Source organism: Pan troglodytes, chromosome X (assembly GCF_028858775.2).
Source record: "Pan troglodytes isolate AG18354 chromosome X, NHGRI_mPanTro3-v2.0_pri, whole genome shotgun sequence".
Lineage (NCBI taxonomy): Eukaryota > Metazoa > Chordata > Mammalia > Primates > Hominidae > Pan > Pan troglodytes.
The window spans coordinates 152,910,968-152,931,108 of NC_072421.2; the positions used below are offsets into that span (position 1 = coordinate 152,910,968).

General features: G+C 37.0%; 1 protein-coding gene across 5 annotated transcripts in view; it reads right to left on the minus strand.

The window, feature by feature from the left end:
- TMLHE (trimethyllysine hydroxylase, epsilon) overlaps positions 1-20,141 on the minus strand; it is a 117,945-nt gene that overhangs the window by 38,697 nt on the left and 59,107 nt on the right. For 3 of the 5 annotated variants that reach the window (XR_001714230.4, XM_016944640.4, XM_054677152.2), the window contains exon 2: positions 11,506-11,687. The exons of 1 other annotated variant lie outside the window; for it this stretch is intronic. Coding sequence is in view for 3 of the 4 variants with exons in the window: in XM_016944640.4 (XP_016800129.1) it covers positions 11,506-11,686 (181 nt within the window). In the remaining variant the exon portion in view is untranslated. Of the gene's footprint in view, positions 1-3,421; positions 3,574-11,505; positions 11,688-20,141 lie in introns of those variants that run through there. One more of the 5 variants, XM_054677153.2, reaches the window with a different exon arrangement.

A 20,141-nucleotide genomic window follows, 5' to 3' on the forward strand; every position in this document is an offset into this window, starting at 1 on the left:
CCATTCTGATGAGGTCTCAGATGGAAAAGAGGAACATGCTACTGGACAAAGGAAAAAAAAGTGACACTTTTTATAAAGTGGCAAAAAACTTAGCTGCAAAGTGATGAGAGAGCAGTCGGTTCCTTCTGACTCCTTACAGTAAAATGCGAGAAGAGATAAATGAATTGAAGAAGGAACTGTTAAACAAAAAGGAACCAGGACTTAAAAGATTTAGAAAATTCTCAGCTTATCCATATTGCAAAGAATGAGAAAGTATGTTTGAAAGAGAATACTAAGGGTGTGGCTGATCGACATTTGATAAGGAGATAAGTGTGTGCATGAACCATGGTCCTAGTCAGCCATCTCAACAGAAGCCATAAACAGAGATGGGATTATACCAGCAGAAAAACTGCCAGCTGGGACCAAAAAGAACAGAGAAAATGGGACAAAATTGAAAGAGTTGTGCATGTGCTATTTATTCCTCAAAAAAAGGGAAGAGTGAGGCTAAAGGCAATTTAGAGATCATCGGGGCTGCCACTCCCACCACAGGCCCAAGGGGCAGGGCTAGTTCTTCCTCAGTTTCAAAAGGCACAGTCACCTCAAAGAGCCTCATGGGCAGGGCTGCTGCTAAATGTTGGGCTTAGCTGGGACCCATCACTTTTTCCTTCCTTCTCATTTCTCCCCCTGTCCCTGCCTTTTTTTTTTTTTTTTTTTTTTTTTTTTTTGAGACACAGGCTCGCTCTGTCGCCTAGGCTAGAGTGCAGTGGTGCGATCTCGGCTTACTGCAGCCTCTGCCTCCTGGGTTCAAGCGATTCTCCTGCCTTCGTCTCCCTGGTAGCTGGGACTATAGGTGCCCACCACCATGCCCAGCTAATTTTTGTATTTTTAGTAGAAACAAGGTTTTGCTGTGTTGGTCAGGCTGGTCTTGAACTCCTGACCTCAAGTGATCTGCCTGCCTTAGCCTTCCAAAGTGCTGGTATTACAGACATGAGCCACCTGGCACCCGGCCTTATTTCTCTCTTTTTGGAATGGGACTGTCTCTATTGTACCTGTCCCACCTTCCTATTTTGGAAGCACATACTTATCTGGTTTCACAGGAGAAGAAATTTTGCCTCAGGATAAATTGTACCTCAAGTCTCACCCATATCAAATTTAGATGAGATTTAGTTGAGACTTTGGAATTTTCATCTTTAGAGTGGATGCTGGAATGAGTTAAGACTTGGGGTTGTTGGGATGGAAGGTATGTATTTTATGTGAGAAGAATATGAATTTGGGGAATCTATGGGTGGAATGTAATAGACTGAATTGAGTCTCCCCTAAGTCCATATGTTAAAGCTCTAACCCCCAATGTGATGGTATCTGGAGATGGAGACTTTGGGAGATAATTAGGCCATGAAGGTAGATTCCTCATGATGGTATTAGTGCTCTTATAACAAGGGACAGGAGATGGAGCCCTTTATCTCTCCACCATGTGAAGATACAGCAAGAAGGCAGAGTGCAGCCTTCTGCAAGCCAGGAAGAGAGTCCTCACCAGAACTTGACTATGCTGGTGCCCTGATGTTAGATTTTGTAGCCTCCAGAACTGTGAGAAATAAATGTCTGTTGTTTAAGCCACCTGGGCTATGGTATTTTGTTAAAGCAGCCTGAGCCAACTAAGACAACCATGGGACAGAGATTGTACATGGCCCAAAAAAAGCCTAAAATATTTACTGTCTGGCTGTGTTAGTCAGTTCAGGCTGCTATAACAAAATTATAATAGACTGGGTAGCTTAAACAACAGATATTTATTTCTCACTGTCTGGAAGCTAGGAAGTCTAAGATGAGGGTTCCAGGCCATTTGATTCCTGGTGAGGACACTCTTCTTGCTGTGCAGATGGCTACCTTGTTGCTATATCCTCAAATGATAGAGATAGAATGTGCTCTCTCTTATAATGGCACTAATTCCATCATGAGGACTCCACCCTAATAATCTAATTAGCTCCCAAAGGTTCCATCTTCAAGTACCATCACATTGGGAGTTAGGCTTCAACATATGAATTTGGAGAAAACACATTCAGTCCATAGCACTGGCCCTTTACAGATAAAAGTCTGCTGACCTCTGAGATAATCTGTAGCAGAAACTCTTTTTTTCATCCTCTCCTTCACTTCTAGTGAGTTGGCAAGAGTAGCTAATACTACCACCTTAATAGCATTTGAAACCTAACTAACCCCTGTCTCCATTTAAGCTCCACACATCAGTCAGAATACTCTTTCCAATGAAATTTAGCTTAGAATCCCTTAAGTAGTTCCCCATTACAATAAAGACCAATCTCCTCAAGATTGCCTACAAGGGTCTGCACAATGTGGCCCCGGCTAACCTCTGTAGCATCTTTTATCAACCCTTCCTTGCACTTGATGTAGCAGTCCATATAGGCCAATATGACATATTCTCTGTAGCCTAACTCTTGTACATATAGTTTGCTCTAACTGAAACATTCTTCTTCACTACCTCAACCCTCTTCCCCTGCCTAGTTCATATTCAATACTCATGACTCAGCAGGCAGTCATTCATAACTCTCCAGGTTGGATTAAGTACCTTTCCTCTTTGTTCTTACAGCACCCTATGTATTTCCTAAAAGAATTTCTCATCTTGTCTTATGCTTGTTTATCATTGCCACAAGACTGTGAGTATCTTGAGGATAGGGAATGTGTCTTCTTCCTCTCTGCATGCTTTGCACTTAGGACAATGCCTGAATCCTGGTAGGTATTCATTAAATGTTTGTTGAATAAATCAATGGTAAATCAAGCAGTGGTGCAGCTGCCTTACTGGTAACTCCAATACAGGCCACATATCTACAAATGATCTTCTCCCGCTCTACTAGATAGCTAGTAATCCTGACTATATGCTATATTCCATTTTCAGGTTAAGAGTTGCTAGTTATATAAGCAGTGTAGTAGTGGAATAAACTACTGTGTGGCTAGACTTGCCTTTTAGTAGGCTTCAATATATCCCCTCATTTTAGTTAAGTTGGTATGCTTACTGTCCTTTTGCTGACTGGAATCCATTCTTGCCTTTTCACTTGTAACTTTTCTCCTTGAAATCACAGGAGAAATTCATTAAAGGACCTTCTGATTAAATGACCACCTTCTCCTTCAAAATATAGCTAAAAATTCATTTATTCAAGGCAGCTTCTTTGAATAATGTATTTCCTCTTTGAAATTAAATATTTGATAGGTATCAACTCAATTTACATTTGTGTCTGGCATAAGCTAATTATGCTTCTCATATTTATTTACTTATTTTATTCATTTCAGGGACTCTACATCTTACATTGAGAAAGGGAATCTTCCATCTTTGGTTCTCTAACAGTTCTTAGCTCAGTTAATGAAATTAACACTCAGCAAATGCTTATTAATTAGATCTTATCAAAATTTTAATACAGAAAAGAAATTTGAAACTCACCTTGATTCATCTCTTTTATAACCCACATTTAATCAATCACCAAGGTCTGTTGATTCCACTTCCTAAATCTTTCTGAAATCCATATAACCTCTCCATTTATACTCCTTTCTCCTGCCACATTCAGGTATTCATCATCTATAGACAGTGGGACACTATAAAAGGATTTTAAAAATCAAGGTAGTAAAATCAGATTGGAGTTTAGAAAGAGCACTCTAGTTTCAGGATGGATAATGGATCATCAGGAGAGCAAGACAAGGCTGCAGTAATCCTGTTAGGATAGTTACCTCCTCGCTTCTCAGTGTTGTTTTTGGACCACTTTTTCTCCCTCCTTCCTCTAAAACCCAAGCTTCTTTGAAGATCATGCTTTCTTAATTATTCTAATGAAGACCAGTTTACTGTTGTCCACTTTATCCTTTCCCTGTCATCCTTGGCAACTTCATCATCATTAATGACAGTACTCTCAAAATTTTCATTTAAAACATTCCATACTCTAGCCACCTCTTATTACCATTCCAGTTCAATTATTCTGGCACTCCTCACCCCGATAATCCTTCAACCCCATAAAGAGCTCCAATTCATTGACCCTAAGCTCCTTTTCACTCTCTGTCATCTTGTTTCCTTTAATGTCCTCACTTCCCTCCTTAATGTCCTCACTTCCCTCCTTACAGAGCCCATATTCCATGGTCCATCATTTTAATCAATTCCCTGCAAACATTCTTAACTTCCTTGTCCCCTCTCTCTGTGCCATACTTCTCTGACAAAGCCCCAACCATGGTAAACTCAAGTTCCTACCTCCTGTGCAGCCAAGCAGCTGAAAATTGCTGGAGAAAAATTTTTCTTTTATGTTTTATTTTTTTAATTGACAAATACTGTGTTTTGTTATCTTGTACACATGATGTTTTGAAGTATATATACATTTTGGAATGGCTAAACCTAACCAATTAATAAATGGATTACTTCACATAGTTATTATTTTTGTGGTGCTAGCATGTAACGTCAACTCTGTTTTTCAAGAATACAATATCATCATTAACTATAGTCATTTTGCTGTATGATAGATCTCTTGAAATGTATTCCTCCTATCTAACTCTAATTATGTATCCTCTGACCAACATGTCTCCATCTTCCCTCCCCTCAATCACCCTAGCCTCTGATAACTACCATTATACTCACTTCTATGAGATCAAATTTTTTAGATTCCACGTATGAGTGAGATAATGCAGTATTTGTCTTCCTGTGCCTGGCTTATTTCCTTTAACATAAATTCCTCCAGGTTCATTCACGTTGCTGCAAATGACAGGATCTGACTCTTTTTATGGCTGAGTAGTATTACATTGTGTATGTATACCTCACTTTTTTCATCCACTCATCCATTGATGGACGCTTATGATGGAGAAAATTTTAAAAACTGCACTGGCTAGTATCATTTTAAACTCATCATGAAAAATCTCAAATTAGTACTCAATATAGCCAAATAATTCTTGCATAATTTCCTAGTAAAATCACTCACTCTCTAAGAAGACTGTGTCATACCATCTCCCCATCCTCAAACTGCCAACACCTCCTCACCCTTCACACTTTCAACTGATGACGTTGCTTCTTCCTTCAAAGAAAATGTAGAAGCAATAAGAGAATCTTCACAAACTGATGCCCCATATCCAATCACTTACCTGCATCTGTGCCTATATATTCCACCTTTCTTTCTGTTACAATCGTTGAAATATCTGTGCATCTAATCAAGGTCAATACTTCCATTTATGAACTAGATTCTATCTCTTTTTCATACTCAGAGACTATGCTCCTGAAGCAGTTCTATTCCTCTCTTTTGCGTCACCAAATTTTCCTTCCCTATTGGATCATCCTCATTAGCAAACATGTAATATCTCCCATATTAAAATAATATTCCAGGAGTGCCATCAGCAAGATGGCAGAATAGAAAAAAAAGACCCTCCTTCCCCCATGGTTTGAATAACAATTTATGGAACAATTGCCTTTATGACAAATTCAGAAATGAGTTAAAAGGTTGCTGCACCCCAGGCAAGTGCAAAGCCAACCTCACCAAAACCCAGTAGGAAAATTCATGGCATTTCTTCACCAGAGACTCTCCTCCCAGCTTGGTGCATTGTAACTGAGAGGAAACCCCTACCTCCTGACTTATCCTAGGGGGGAAAAGAAGTTGAATGTCCAACATTCTAACTTTTCAGGGTGTTATCTAAAAGATTGGTTTCTGTCTTGCCTGAATCTAAGAACTGACAGCAATGGGATGCCAGGTTGGGGGCCTGCTGAGAACAAAGGTGATCAATGTGGCTTGGCCTGGCACCAGAGTCTGTAGACCACAGACAGACATTATGTGGAGCTCCAATACCCTAGTTTACTACAGAAACAGAGAGATGGCAGTATCACAGACAGACATCAAGGGGAACTCCTGAATAGAAACTGATAAATCTCTTCAACTAGATGATTATATGCACAATCCCAGAAGAGTATGCATTCCCAGGAAAGGATTAGGAGGTCTCTGGATTCTCTAACTGGGCTAATTGGGGAATGTCCTCCTTGTATGCAACCAGACCACAAAGACTGAGAAAGGTAGCTGAGCTTTCAAATGTTAAAGTCTCAACAAGATATAGTAAGACATACGAAGAAACAAAGAAATGTGGACTATTCAAAGGAATAATTTAAACCTCCAGAAAGCACCCCTACAGACATAGAGAAATATAAATTACCAAAAACTCAAAATAAGCATCACCAGAATAATTGAAGAATTAAACAAGAACATAGATAGGCAACTAAACAAAATTAGGAAACTGACATATAAACAAAATAAGAATATCAACAAATAAATAAAAGTATAAAGAAGAATCAAACAGAAATTCTGGAACTGAAGTATCTAATAATCGAATTGGAGAAATTCACTGGAGGGATTCGATAGCAGAATTGACCAGGCAGAAAAAAGAATTAGTAAACTCATCAATAGGGCTTTGAAATTATTGAAAAAGAGAAGAAAAAAACAACAAAGAATGAAGAAAAATGAGGAGAGCCTAAGGGATTTATGGGGCACCAACAAGCAGAACAACATACACATGATGCAAATCACAAAAGGGGAAAAGAGAAATGAGTAGAGAGCTTATCTGAAGAAATGATGGCTGAAAACTCTCCAAATTTGATGAGAGAAAAGGACACACAATTTGAATAAACAAACAACTCCAGTTGGAATAAATCTAAAGAGACCTACACTGAGACCCATCAAAATCAAACTGTCAAAAGTCACAAAGACAGAATCTTGAAAGTGGCAAGAAAAAATGACTCATCACATATAAGGGAGCTTCTATTAAACTATCAGCTGGTTTCTCAGCAAAACCTTGCAGGCTAGAAAGGAGTGAAATAATATATTCAATTACTGAAGAACAAAACCTGCCCACCAAGAACATTATATTTTGTAAAACTGTCCTTCTAAAATGAAGGAGAGATTAAGACTTCCCAGATAAACAAAAGGAGAGGAAGTTGATCACCACTCAATCTGCCCCACAAGAAATGCTAAAGGGATCCTTCAAGTTGAAGAAAAAGGATGATAAATAGCAACACAAAACCATAAGAAAATATAAACCTTCTGATAAAGGTTTATTGTGTAGTATTGTAATATAAGCGTGTAAATCACTTTTAAATATGATATAAATTTTAAAAACAAAAGTAACAAATAATTATAGATCTATGTTAATGGATGCACATTATAAGGAAAGGATGCCCACCCTCAATATTACTATTGTTGAAGTACTGGGATTCCTAGCTAGAAAAATTAGACAAGAAAGAGAAGTAACAGAAATCTAAATTGGAAAAGATGAAGTAAAATTGTCTGTATTCACAGATGACATGATCTTATATGTAGAAAACCCTAAATATTCCATGTGCAATAAAAAGTATTATAACTAATAAATGATGTCAGAAAATTTGCAGGATACAAAAGCAATACATAAAATGCATTGCATTTCTATATATTAATGGTGACCAATCTAAGAAGAAAAATTAAGAAAAAATTCCCTTTATTTTATTTTATTTTTTATTATACTTTAAGTTCTGGGGTACATGTGCAGAACATGCAGGTTTGTTACATAAGTATACATGAGCCATGGTGGTTTGCTGCACCCATCAACCTGTCATCTACATTAGGTATTTCTCCTAATGCTATCCCTCCCCTAGACCCCACTCCCTGACAGGCCGAAGTGTGTGATGTTCCCCTCCCTGTGTCCATGTGTCCTCATTGTTCAACTCCCACTTATGAGTGAGAACATGCGATGTTTGGTTTTCTATTCTTGTGTTAGTTTGCTGAGAATGATGGTCTCCAGTGTCATCCATGTCCCTGCAAAGGACATGAACTCATCCTTTTTTATGGCTCTATAGTATTCCATGGTGTATATGTGCCACATTTTCTTTATCCAGTTTCACACTGATGGGCATTTGGGTTGTTTCCAAGTCTTTGTTATTGTGAACAGTGCTGCAATAAACATACGTGTGCATATGTCTTTATAGTAGAATGATTTATAATCCTCTGGGTATATACCCAGTAATGAGATTGCTGAGTCAAATGGTAATTCCAGTTCTAGATCCTTGAGGAATCTCCACACTGTCTTCCACAATGGTTGAACTAATTTACACTCCCACCAACACTGTAAAAGCGTTCCTATTTCTCCACATCCTCTCCAGCATCTGTTGTTTCCTGACTTTTTAATGATTGCCAATCTAACTGATGTGAGATGATATCTCATTATGGTTTTGATTTGCATTTTTCTGATGACCAGTGATGATGAGCTTTTTTCATATGTTTGTTGGCTGCATAAATGTCTGCTTTTGAGAAGTGTCTGTTCATATCCTTTGCCCACTTTTTGATGGGGTTTTTTTTCATGTAAATTTGTCTAAGTTCTTTGTAGATTCTGAATATTAGCCCTTTGTCAGATGGATAGATTGCAAAAATTTTCTCCCATTCTGTAGGTTGCCTGTTCACTCTGATGGTAGTTTCTTTTGCTGTGGAGAAGCTCTTTAGTTTAATCAGATCCCATTTGTCTATTTTGGCTTTTGTTGCCATTGCTTTTGGTGCTTTAGTCATGAAGTCTTTGCCCAAGCCTATGTCCTGAATGGTATTGCGTAGGTTTTCTTCTAGGGTTTTTATGGTTTTAGGTCTTATGTTTAAGTCTTTAATCCATCTTGAGTTAATTTTTGTGTAAGGTATAAGGAAGGGATCCAGTTTCAGCCTTCTGCATATGGCATCAAAAAGGATGAAATACTTAGGAATAAACTTAACCAAGTTAGTGAAACACTTGTACAGTGAAAACTACAAAATGTTGCTAAGATAAATCAAAGAAAGGTACAAATAAATGAAAAGGCATCTCATGCTTATGGATTGGAAGGCTTAATGTTGTTAAAATGTCCACACTACCCAAAGTGATCTACAGATTAAATCCAATGCCAATCAAAACTCCAATGGAATTTGTTGTAGAAACAGAAAAAAACCTTCCTAAAAGTCATACGGAATCTCAAGGGACCCTGAATAGTCAAAATAATCTTGAAAAATGAGACCAAAATTGGAGGCCTCGCACTTCCCAATTTCAAAACATGCAACAAAGCAACAGTAATCAAAATAGTATTGATGTATGAAAAAGTCTTTATCTCTCACTTTTGAAGGATCATTTTGCTGGATATATAATTCTACATTGGTAGTTGTCCCCCCTTTAACACTTTAAGGTTGTCATTCCATTGTGTTCTTGCTTGCACAGTTCCTGATGAGAAGTCCACTGCAATTCTTATCTTTGTTTCTCTGTAGGTAAGGTGTTTTTCTCCCCACTAGGCTGCCTTCAAGAATATCTCTTTGTCTTTGGTTTTCTGCAGTTTTAATATAATATGCCTATGTGTGAGGTCCTGCTTGTTTATTTTAAGGGGTGTGTGTGTGTGTTTATTTATAATGCATTTGTTAATGTGTCTATTTTTATGCCAGTATCATATTGTTTTGATTACTATTGCTTTGTAATATATTTTGATATCAGGTAGTACGATGCCTCCAGCTTTGTTCTTTTTGCTCAAGATTGCTTTAGCCATTCAGGGTCTTAAGTTGAAAACTTTTCCTTTCAGATCAGGAACAAGACAATGATGTTCACTCTTCCTACTCTTACTCCACATAGTACTGGAAGTTGTAGCCAGAGTAATTAGGCAAGAAAAAGAAATAAAAGACATGCAAATAAGAAAGAAAGAGATGAAATTGTCTCTGTTCACTGATGAAATAATCTTATATATAGAAAACCCTAAAGAGACTACCAAAAAACTGTTAGACTTAATGAATTCAGTAAAATCAACATACAAAAATCATTAATGCTTCTAAACCCTAACAATGAACTAACTGAAAAAGAAATCAAGAAAACAATGCTATTTGTAATAGTTGCAAAAAAATACTTAGGAATAAATTTAACCAAGGAGATTAATAATCTCTACACTCAAAACTATAAAACATTGATTAAATAAATTGGAGAACACACAAATAAATGAAAAAAATTCCATCTTCATGGATTGGAAGAATTAATATTGTTAAAATATCTATACTATTCAAAGTGATCTACAGATTCAATGCAGCTCCTATCAAAATTTCAATTACATTTTTCACAGAAATAGAAAAAATCCTAAAATTCTGACTGATAATTTCAACACCTGTGTCATATGTAAGTCTGGTTCTGATCTTGCTTTGTCTCTTCAAATTGTGTTATTTCTTGCCTTAGCAAGTTTTGTAATGTTGTTATTGTTAAAAGCCAGACATCTTGTATAGAGCAATAGCTACTGAGGTAAATAGGATTTTACCATGAATATTTATATTAATCTGGCCTGGAGTTAGGTTGTGTTTGATGTTTGTTGTCTCTGTGGGTACCAGAAGCATTAAATTTCTCTAGTGATTTTGCTTTTGTCTTCTCTCTTGGCCTTGGCCCTTCCCTTTGTGCTGTACCTCAGAGACAGGCTGTCTCTTGCAGCTCTTCCAGCTGTAATCCACTGTCATTTTAACTGGAGGCTTATTAGCTTGTTGTAGGATGTGGGGGGATGAGGGCATTCTACAATCTTCAGATTCTCAGTCTTTGGAGTGCATAGTGGGCCTGTGTCTTGGAAGTGTGACTTTCACAATTGTTTTTGTTTTTCTTCCAGGGTGTGGTAGATTGAACTGTAACCCTCAAAAAGATATGTTGAAGTCCTAATCCCTGGTACCTGTGAATGTGACCTTATTTAGAAAGCCTCTTTGCAGATGTAATCAAGTTAAAATGAGGTCACACTGGATTAGGGTGTGTTCTAAATCCAATGACTGCTATCTTTATAAAGAGAGAAATATTTGAAGACAGAGATTAGATATTGAGAAGAAGGCCATGTGAATATGAAAGCAGAGATTGGAGTCATGCTGGCACAAGCAAAGTAAAGCCAAGGATTGCCAGCAACCATAAGAAACTAGAAAAGGCAAGGAAAAACTCTCTCCCAAAGGGAGCATGGCCTTACCAACCCTCCAAGACTATGAGAAAATACACTGTTGTTTTAAATCACCTAGTTTGTGTAATTTGTTATGGCAGCCTTAGAAGACTCATACACATAGGTAAAGTATTCCCTCCTGCCAACTAATACTTTCTGTGGTTGTAACATTCCTAGTCTATATCTTTGAAACCCTCTCCCTTGTATATTAAGGCTTTCTTTTCTTTATTTTTTTTTTCCCTTAGGTAAGACAGGGAGATGGAGTGGGGCTGGAGCAGGCTGAGTTGCCTTCCCCTAGTTGAGAAGGGATTTCACTATTGCCCTCTGTTATTTTTGTCTTTCTCCCAACTTGTAGGCTAATCTTAAAAATAAATGGCTAGAGGTCCTGTCAACTCCACAAAAAGTATTTTCAGACCACACAAAAGGTATTTATCATTGCATAACAATGTGAATTGTACACTTAAAATGGTTAAGATAGTAAATTTTGTACTATGTGTTTTCTTACCACAATTTTATCATTCCAATTTTTGATATATGTGCTGCCAAAGCAAATATTTCTTACCACAAGTTTTAAAAAGTATCTGTCTTCACATATCTCTTACCAAAATGATCTTCATGTTGCTGCCAAGCACAAGTCAGAGACTTGGAGGCTGTATGGTGCCAATGGACAGCTAAAGGAAGTAAGCTTTTGAAGTTGGGCTGTGGAAGGGCCGGATATATGACTCCTCCCTTCAGCAAGTCCTGAAGCCTGCTGTGTAGGTGGGACAATCTGTGGTACCACATCCTAGAAGATTGGATAATAACAAGTTAGTAGTAATATACAACAACTTTTATGAGGCTATAGGAATAACACTACAGATATAATTATGTAAAATGATAGATTTAATGATCTCAATACAGAGGATTAAACAAAGGAGAAATTGTGAAAAGTTAAGCATAAGTGATCTATAACCATTACTTACATTTTCTCATTAGCCACTCTTATTTTATGTCATACAATCTTCCTTTTGGCCTACTACCTAACTGAAGCAGTGCTTTAAAAAATTCACTAATCTTAACCTTCCAAATACATACAGTCATCTGCATAATGACATTTCTGTCAGTAACAGACCACATATATGATGGTGGTCCCATAAGATTATAATGGAGCCGAAAAATCCTATCACCTAGTGACATGGTAATGTAGCACAATGCATTACCTTTTCTATGTTTAGATGTGTTTACATACACAAATGCTCAGCGTTATGTTACAATTGCCTACAGTATTCAGTACAGTCACATGCTATGCAGGTTTGTAGCCTAGGAGCAACAGGCTATATATATCATATAGCCTGGACGTGTAGTAGGCTATACCATCTGGGTTTGTTAACACTCTAGGATGTTCATACAACCATGAAATTGCTGAATGAGGCATTTCTCAGAATGTATCCCTGTCGTTATCCTGTCAACTGACCCATAATTGTAAAAGGATTATTTTTCATGTCTCATCCTTCTGGGTCTCTCTGCTTGTGACACTACTGATCACCCCTATTCCGACTATGTGAAACTTTCTTCTCCGCTGGTTATGTGTGCTGTGGGCAAGTTACTTAAACCCTCAGTGACTCCATTTCTTCCTTTGTAAAATGAGGTTGATAATAGTATTTATCTCATGGCTTTACTGTGAGGACTAAAATACTTAGAATTATATGTTCCATACTAAGCCCTACATATGTATCACTGCTATTACTATCGTTATTACGGCTGTTGTTAGGCATAAACTGTATGTTGGGAAAATGCCTTGATAAACCTGCTTGGAGTTGGTGATGCTGAGTAGCATAGTTTTAGAAAAATTAATAAAACAACACCATTTGCATAAGGTCTTAAAAGGAATTAATTTGTCCTGTGGCAGAAGACTGAGAGAGCTATGTGATTGCAGATAGGCTGTGTGGTTCTCAATGTGAACCTTCTCAATTACACCCTCAAATATGCAGTAGTGTAATTAAACCCACAAAATGCTTATGTTGAGTGGACTGGTGAGTGCCTGTGTGTGTGTGCGTGCATGCATATGTGTGGGTATGTGAGTTGTAAGCTGATGAAAGGACTGAACTTCATGCTGATATGGGATGAAACCAATCACATAAATTAAAGCCATAGCTAGAGATATAATAGAATTTACTAATCACTAGGGAGCAGTCTGTAATTACAGGATAGAGAATGGAAGGCTAAAGTCAAATTTATTGAGATTTTGTGGCTGAGGGCAAAGAGGAGAGCACAGAAACTCCTCTGCTGATATCTGGGTTACATTTATTTCTTCACTGTCTCTTGTTTCCAACCTCCTACCTACAGATACTGTCTGAAACAGGGGCTGGCAATCTGTGCCCCACAAACTAAAAATGGATTTTATACTTTTTAAGGAGTTGTAAAGAAAAACAAAGATGAGTATGACACCAAGACTCCAGACCAAGACCAGACTAGAATTTCTTCTTTGTAGTCTATGAAGTCTACAATACGTGCTATCTGGATCTTCAAAGAAAAAAAATTTCCAACTCCTAGTCAAATATTAAATTTTTAATCAAATACTCTTCTCCCACTACATCGAAAAATCTCCCAAAAATCTACTCTTAAGTATATTCACTCACTTCATTATTTCACAAAATAAACATTACTAATAGGTACTTTTTTTTTTTTTTTTGAGATGGAGTCTTGCTGTGTCGCCCAGGCTGGATTGCAGTGGTGTGATCTCGGCTCACTGCAAGCTCCGCTTCCTGGGTTCACGCCATTCTCCTGCCTCAGCCTCCCGAGTAGCTGGGACTACAGGCGCCCGCCACCGCGCCCGGCTAATTTTTTGTATTTTTAGTAGAGACAGGGTTTCACCGTGTTAGCCAGGATGGTCTCGATCTCCTGACCTCGTGATCCGCCCGCCTCGGCCTCCCAAAGTGCTGGGATTACAGGCGTGAGCCACCACGACCAGCTATAATAGGTACTTTCTTAAGTATTAAGATACAAACATAAATAAATCAGCAGTCCTAGCCACCATTCAAGATGTTCACAAACTAGCAGGGAAGAAAGACAAGTACAGGGTGATAACTACTACTATTTATAATAGTTTTAAGCATACAACACAGTGAAAGGTGCAAAGGAGTAAGAAGTTAACGATGCCTGAGGAAAGTGGTGGAGCTCCACATGACTAGTGTTCTTTGAAGAAGGTTTCGTTGTTTTATATTAACTTAAAAATAAAACTGATTGTAAAAAAAAAAAAAAGATGGGATTGTTGGAGGTGTTGGAAATAATCCACACAACCCTGAAATATATAAAATAATAAGTAAAAGCCTCTTTCTTTCATTATTTACCACCCCATTCTTTCAAGGAAACTGTTGATGAGGTTTGGCATATACAATGACACATATAATTAAAATCTCCACACCTGCTATAGACACATACAGAAATACATATGTATTTAAACCATAAAGAATGGTAGATTCCAAGGGTTGGTTGGTTCCAAGTCTTTGCTATTGTGAATAACGCCGCAATAAACATACGTGTGCATGTGTCTTTATAGCAGCATGATTTATAGTCATTTGGGTATATACCCAGTAATGGGATGGCTGGTTCAAATGGTGTTTCTAGTTCTAGATCCCTGAGGAATCGCCACACTGACTTCCACAATGGTTGAACTAGTTTACAGTCCCACCAACAGTGTAAAAGTGTTCCTATTTCTCCACATCCTCTCCAGCACCTGTTGTTTCCTGACTTTTGAATGATTGCCATTCTAACTGGTGTGAGATGATATCTCATAGTTAGTGGGTGCAGCGCACCAGCATGGCACATGTATACATATGTAACTAACCTGCACAGTGTGCACATGTACCCTAAAACTTAAAGTATAATAAAAAAAAAAGAATGGTAGAAAACAAAGTCTCTCCTCCCCCATTTCCCATAATCTCACTACTCAAATGTTACCAGTTTCAATTTTTAGAAATCAGCCCAAGCAAAACTGGATATCCATATGCAGAAGAATGAGACCCCTACCTCTTGCCATATACAAAAAATACAATCTAAGTGAATTAAAGACTTAAATCTAAGACCGCAAACTATGAAACTACTACAAGAAAACATTGGGGAAACATACCAGGACGTTGGTCTGGGCAAAGATTTCTGGAGTAAGACTTCAAAAGCACAGGCAAGCTAAGCAAAAATGGACAAATGGGATCACATCAAGTTAAAAAGCTACTGTACATCAAAGGATACAACCAACAAAGTGAACGGACAACCTGGAGAATGGGAGAAAATAATTTGCCAACCACCCATCTGACAAGGGATTAATAATCAAGCAATTTGCAAACTGGCAGCAGGTATCTGAAATTCACACAACTGACAAAGTATTAATATCAAGAATATTTAAAGACATCCTACAGGCTGGGCGCGGTGGCTCACGCCTGAAATCCCAGCACTTTGGGAGGTCAAGGCGGGTGGATCACAAGGTCAGCAGTATGAGGCCAGCCTGACTAACATGGTGAAACCCTGTCTCTACTAAAAAATACAAAAATTAGCCGGGTGTGGTGGCACACACCTGTAATCCCAGCTACTCAGGAGGCTGAGGCAGGAGAATCGCTTGAACCCAGGAGGCAAAGGTTGCAGTGAGCTGAGATTGCACCACTGCACTCCAGCCTGGGCAACAGAGTGAGACTCTGTCTCAAAAAAAAAAAGACATCCTACAAGTCAATAGGAAAAGCAAACAATATGTGAGCAAATAGTATGAACAGACATTTCTAAGAGAAAACACATATGGTCAATATGGTCAATCAATTCATGAAGAGATGTTCAACCTCATTAATGATTAGGGAATTGTAATCTAGCCACAGTGAGATATGATATAACCATCTGATCGGCAAAAATTAAGATGTCTGACAATAGCAAGTATAGAGGTCTTGCACATCTTTCATTGAATTCATTCCTAAGTGATTTCTTGTGCTATTACAAGCAGCATTTTAAAATTTCAATTTGTAATTGCTAACAGTATACACAATGCAACTGACTTTTATATTCTGACCTGGAATGCTGTAATCTTATTAAAAACAGTTATTACTTCCAGTAAGCGCTTTGGAAATTTCTCAGCATTTTCTATATAAGGAATGTCATATATGAATAGAGTTCTACATCTTCTTTTGCAAACTTTATACCTTTTGTTTGTTTTTTTGCTGCATTGTGCTCACTAGTTAGGAGGAGTAAGCATGGACAACCTTGCCTTGTTCCTGATCTTAGGGGAAAACATTCTAGTTTCATGATTAAGTATGTTGTTAGCCATGTTTTTGGATTTTTTTGTTATTGTTATTAATGGCCTTTTTCTGGTTGGGGAAGTTTCCTTCAATTCCTAGTTTTCTGAGAGTATTTATCAGGAATATGACTTGAATTTTAGCAAATGTACTTTCTACATCTATTATTTTATGGCTTGTTGCTTTATTCTAGTAAAGTGGTTAATTATTCTGATTGACTTCCTATGTTAAAACAACCTTGCATTTCTGGAATAAACCCCATTTGATTATGATATATTATCCTTTTTATACATTGTTGGATTCAATATGCTGAAATTTTGTTTCAGTATTTTGCATCTAGATACATGAGGAATACATGGTCTGGTGTGTGTATGTGTGTGTGTCATCTTTATCAGGTATTTTATCAGATTTATGCTGGGTTTTTAAAATTGTACTTTAAGTTCTGGGATACATGTGCAGAACGTGCAGGTTTGTTACATAGGTATACAAACCATGGTGGTTTGCTGCACCCATAAACCCGTCACCTACACTAGGTATTTCTCCTAATGCTATCCCTCCCCTAGCCCCCACTCCCCGACAGGCCCCAGTGTGTGATGTTCCCCTCCCTGTGCCCATATGTTCTCATTGTTCAACTGCCACTTATGAGTGAGAACACGTGGTGTTTGGTTTTCTCTTCCTGTGTTAGTTTGCTGAGAATGATGGTTTCCAGCTACATCCATGTCCCTGCAAAGGACATGAACTCATCCTTTTTATGGCTGCATAGTATTCCGTGGCGTATATGTGCCACATTTTCTTTATCCAGTCTCAAATTGATGGGCATTTCGGTTGTTTCCAAGTCTTTGCTATTGTGAACAGTGCTGCAGTCAACATACGTGTGCATGTGTCTTTATCATAGAATGATTTTTTTTTGGTCTTGCAAAATCAGTTTTATTGTAATATGCATATATGAAAATTTACCCATGACGCATAGTCGCAATCCTAATTTAACTTGTCCTAATTAAACTAATCCTAAAGTAACTAATTTTACTTCCATTTTTATTATGTGTAAAAATAAGTTCTTTCTATAATGTTTTGTACTATTGGTCTACTTGCTTGCTTGCTTTTCCATCCATTGCAATATTTGGGAATGGATTACAAAAAGATACTTGGATAAGTAGCACTGAAAGCTGTTAAAAACAGAATATCAATTCCTGGAGTATGTTTCTATCTGGATGCACACGAATGAAATAATTGAACTCTCAAAGTTCTTTTCACGCCCTTAATGCAATGAAGCAATTCCTGAAGCAACACATTCACATTTCATAGCTGATTTACATGTTTCCTTTTGCTAGCCTTCTCTTTTGGACTAAGTTTTCTCCTTACTAATGTCAGTTCAAACTGGTGAGACTTCAGACAAGTGGTTTCTCAATCCTGATGGCACAATAGAGTGATGTGGGGAACTTTAGAAAAGTTCTGATGATCCGGCCCTGCCCCTAGAGACTGTGATTAAATATTTTGAGTGTATATGAACCACTTGGTTATTTGGTTACTATGTCATCAAAGCAGGTTAAAAACGAGGGGAAAAGCCATTTTTTTCTTCAGCCTGGCTATCTTGACAACTAACAAATTATTTTTTACCCCCAAAAGAAAAGAAAAATGGGACCAAAGATATTTTTATTTTTAGTAAATAAAGCGCATCAACTCTCAAAAGGTGCTTGGCCCTTTAAACGGCATGGCAATGCACAGAAAGACAGTTGGGTGAGGCTGCATGCCCTTCATATCCATTTCAACACCTACCTCAGGTCCCGAAATAAATATTTTTAATATTGTCTCATTCTGGACTGTTCCAACATGCACTATATCAGCTTGTCTACTTATTCTAATGTAACTGCATACAAGTTTCCAGCAGCTCATGTATTTTCTTTTTTTTTTATTATACTAAAAGTTTTAGGGTACATGTGCACAACATGCAGGTTTGTTACATGTGTATACATGTGCCATTTGGTGTGTTGCACCCATTAACCCGTCATTTAACATTAGGTATTCTTCCTAATGCTATCCCTCCCCCCTCCCCCCACCCCAAATCCTTTGGGTATATACCCAGTAATGGGATTGCTGGGTCAAATCGTATTTCTAGTTCTAGATCCTTGAGGAATTGCCACGCTGTCTTCCACAATGGTTGAATTAATTTACATTCCCACCAACAGTGTAAAAGCGTTCCTATTTCTCCACAGCCTCTCCAGCATCTGTTGTTTCCTGACTTTTTAATGATCACAAAATAAGTTAGGAAATGTTACCTCCACTTCACTTTTCAGTTCTAGTATTTCCACTTGGTCCTTATTTAGAAATTCTGTTTATCCTCTGAAGTTTTCCATCTGTTCATTCATTCCACTTATTTGCTCCTGTAAGTTCTCTAACATATTTACAATAACAGTTTTAATGTCCTGGTCAGAAAACACCAGTATCTGGGTTATCTGTGAGTCTGCCTTTATTGACTATTGTCCTCCCTCCTTATTTTGACTATTTATTCATTTTGTTATATATGTAGTATTTTTTGGAATGTTGGATATTGTGGATGGCATGTTTTAGATGGTTTTGTAAATAACCTTTATCAGAAGTTACTTTTTATTTCTAGTTTGCTAAAAGACTTTTTCTCTCATAAATGGATGTTGAATTTTAGGGGGTTTTTTGCATTTATTGATTTGACTGTATGATTTTTCTCCTTTGTTTCTGTGGTGAGTTACCTTGATTCACTTTCAAAATGTAAACCAACTTTGCAACGCTGGCATAAACCAAACTACAATAGGGTATATTATCCTTTTAATACATCACTGTTTACAATTTTCTAATAGTTTGTTCGAAATTTTGCATCTATATTGATGTGTAAAATTAACCCCAAATTTTCCTTTCTCATATTTTCCTTATAATATTTTAGTTACAGTATTATTCTAACTTTATAAAAAGAGTTGTAAAGACATCTATTTTCTTCTGTTCTCTGGAAAATGTCATGTGAGATTGATATTATTTCTTTCTTAAATTTTGATAGAATTACTCAGTGAAGGCATCTGAGTCTTGGCTTTACTTTGTGAGATGGGTTTGAGTTACTTAATAGTTATAGGTCAGTGCAGAAATTTATCTTCTTGTGTTCTTTTTGGTAAGTTATGTTTCCTAGGAATCTATGTATTTTATTTAAATTTTTAGTATACTGACTTAAAATTATTTACAATATCCAATTGTAACTGTTCTGTTTTATGATATATAATGGTAGCTCCTGTCTCATTCCTAATATTGGTTATTTATGCTTTCTCTCTCTTCTTTTGTTTCTTTATCCATATTTCTAGTGGTATTATCAATTTTATTAGTCTTTTCATAAAAGAAACTTTCGGTTTCAATAATGCTGTCTGTCAAATATGTCTTTCTTACAGGAAATTCTGTTCTTTGCTTCCTTCTACATTCTTTAGGATTAATTTTCTATTGTTTTTCCAATTCCCTGAGATGGATCCATATGTCATTGATTTTTTAGCCTTCCCTCTTTTGTGGAATATGCATTTTAAGGACACAAATTTCCCTTACAGTAATGGTTAAACAGTATCCCTTTGAATTTTGAGATGCTATATTTCCATTTCTCAGTCAGCTCAAAATATTTTCTATTTTCCATTGCAATTTTTAAAAATTTGGCCCACAGGTTATTTTAAAGTATACTACGAATTTTAGGGAGATTTTCTAATTTATTTCTTGTTTTCTAACTTAATGTCGGTGTGGCCAAAAAATACTATAATTGTTTAAAGTTTTTGAGATTTGCTTTATGGTTCAACACATCACGTATTTTTCTATGTGCAGAAAAGAATATGTATTCTGCAATTGTTGCATGTGGTTGTCTATATATGTCAATTAGGTCAAGTTTGTTAATATTACTGTCCAACTCTTCTATATAATTATTGGTTTTCTCTTTTTTGTCTGATATTCTATCAGTTACTAAGGGATATATTTTAAGATCTCTGATTATG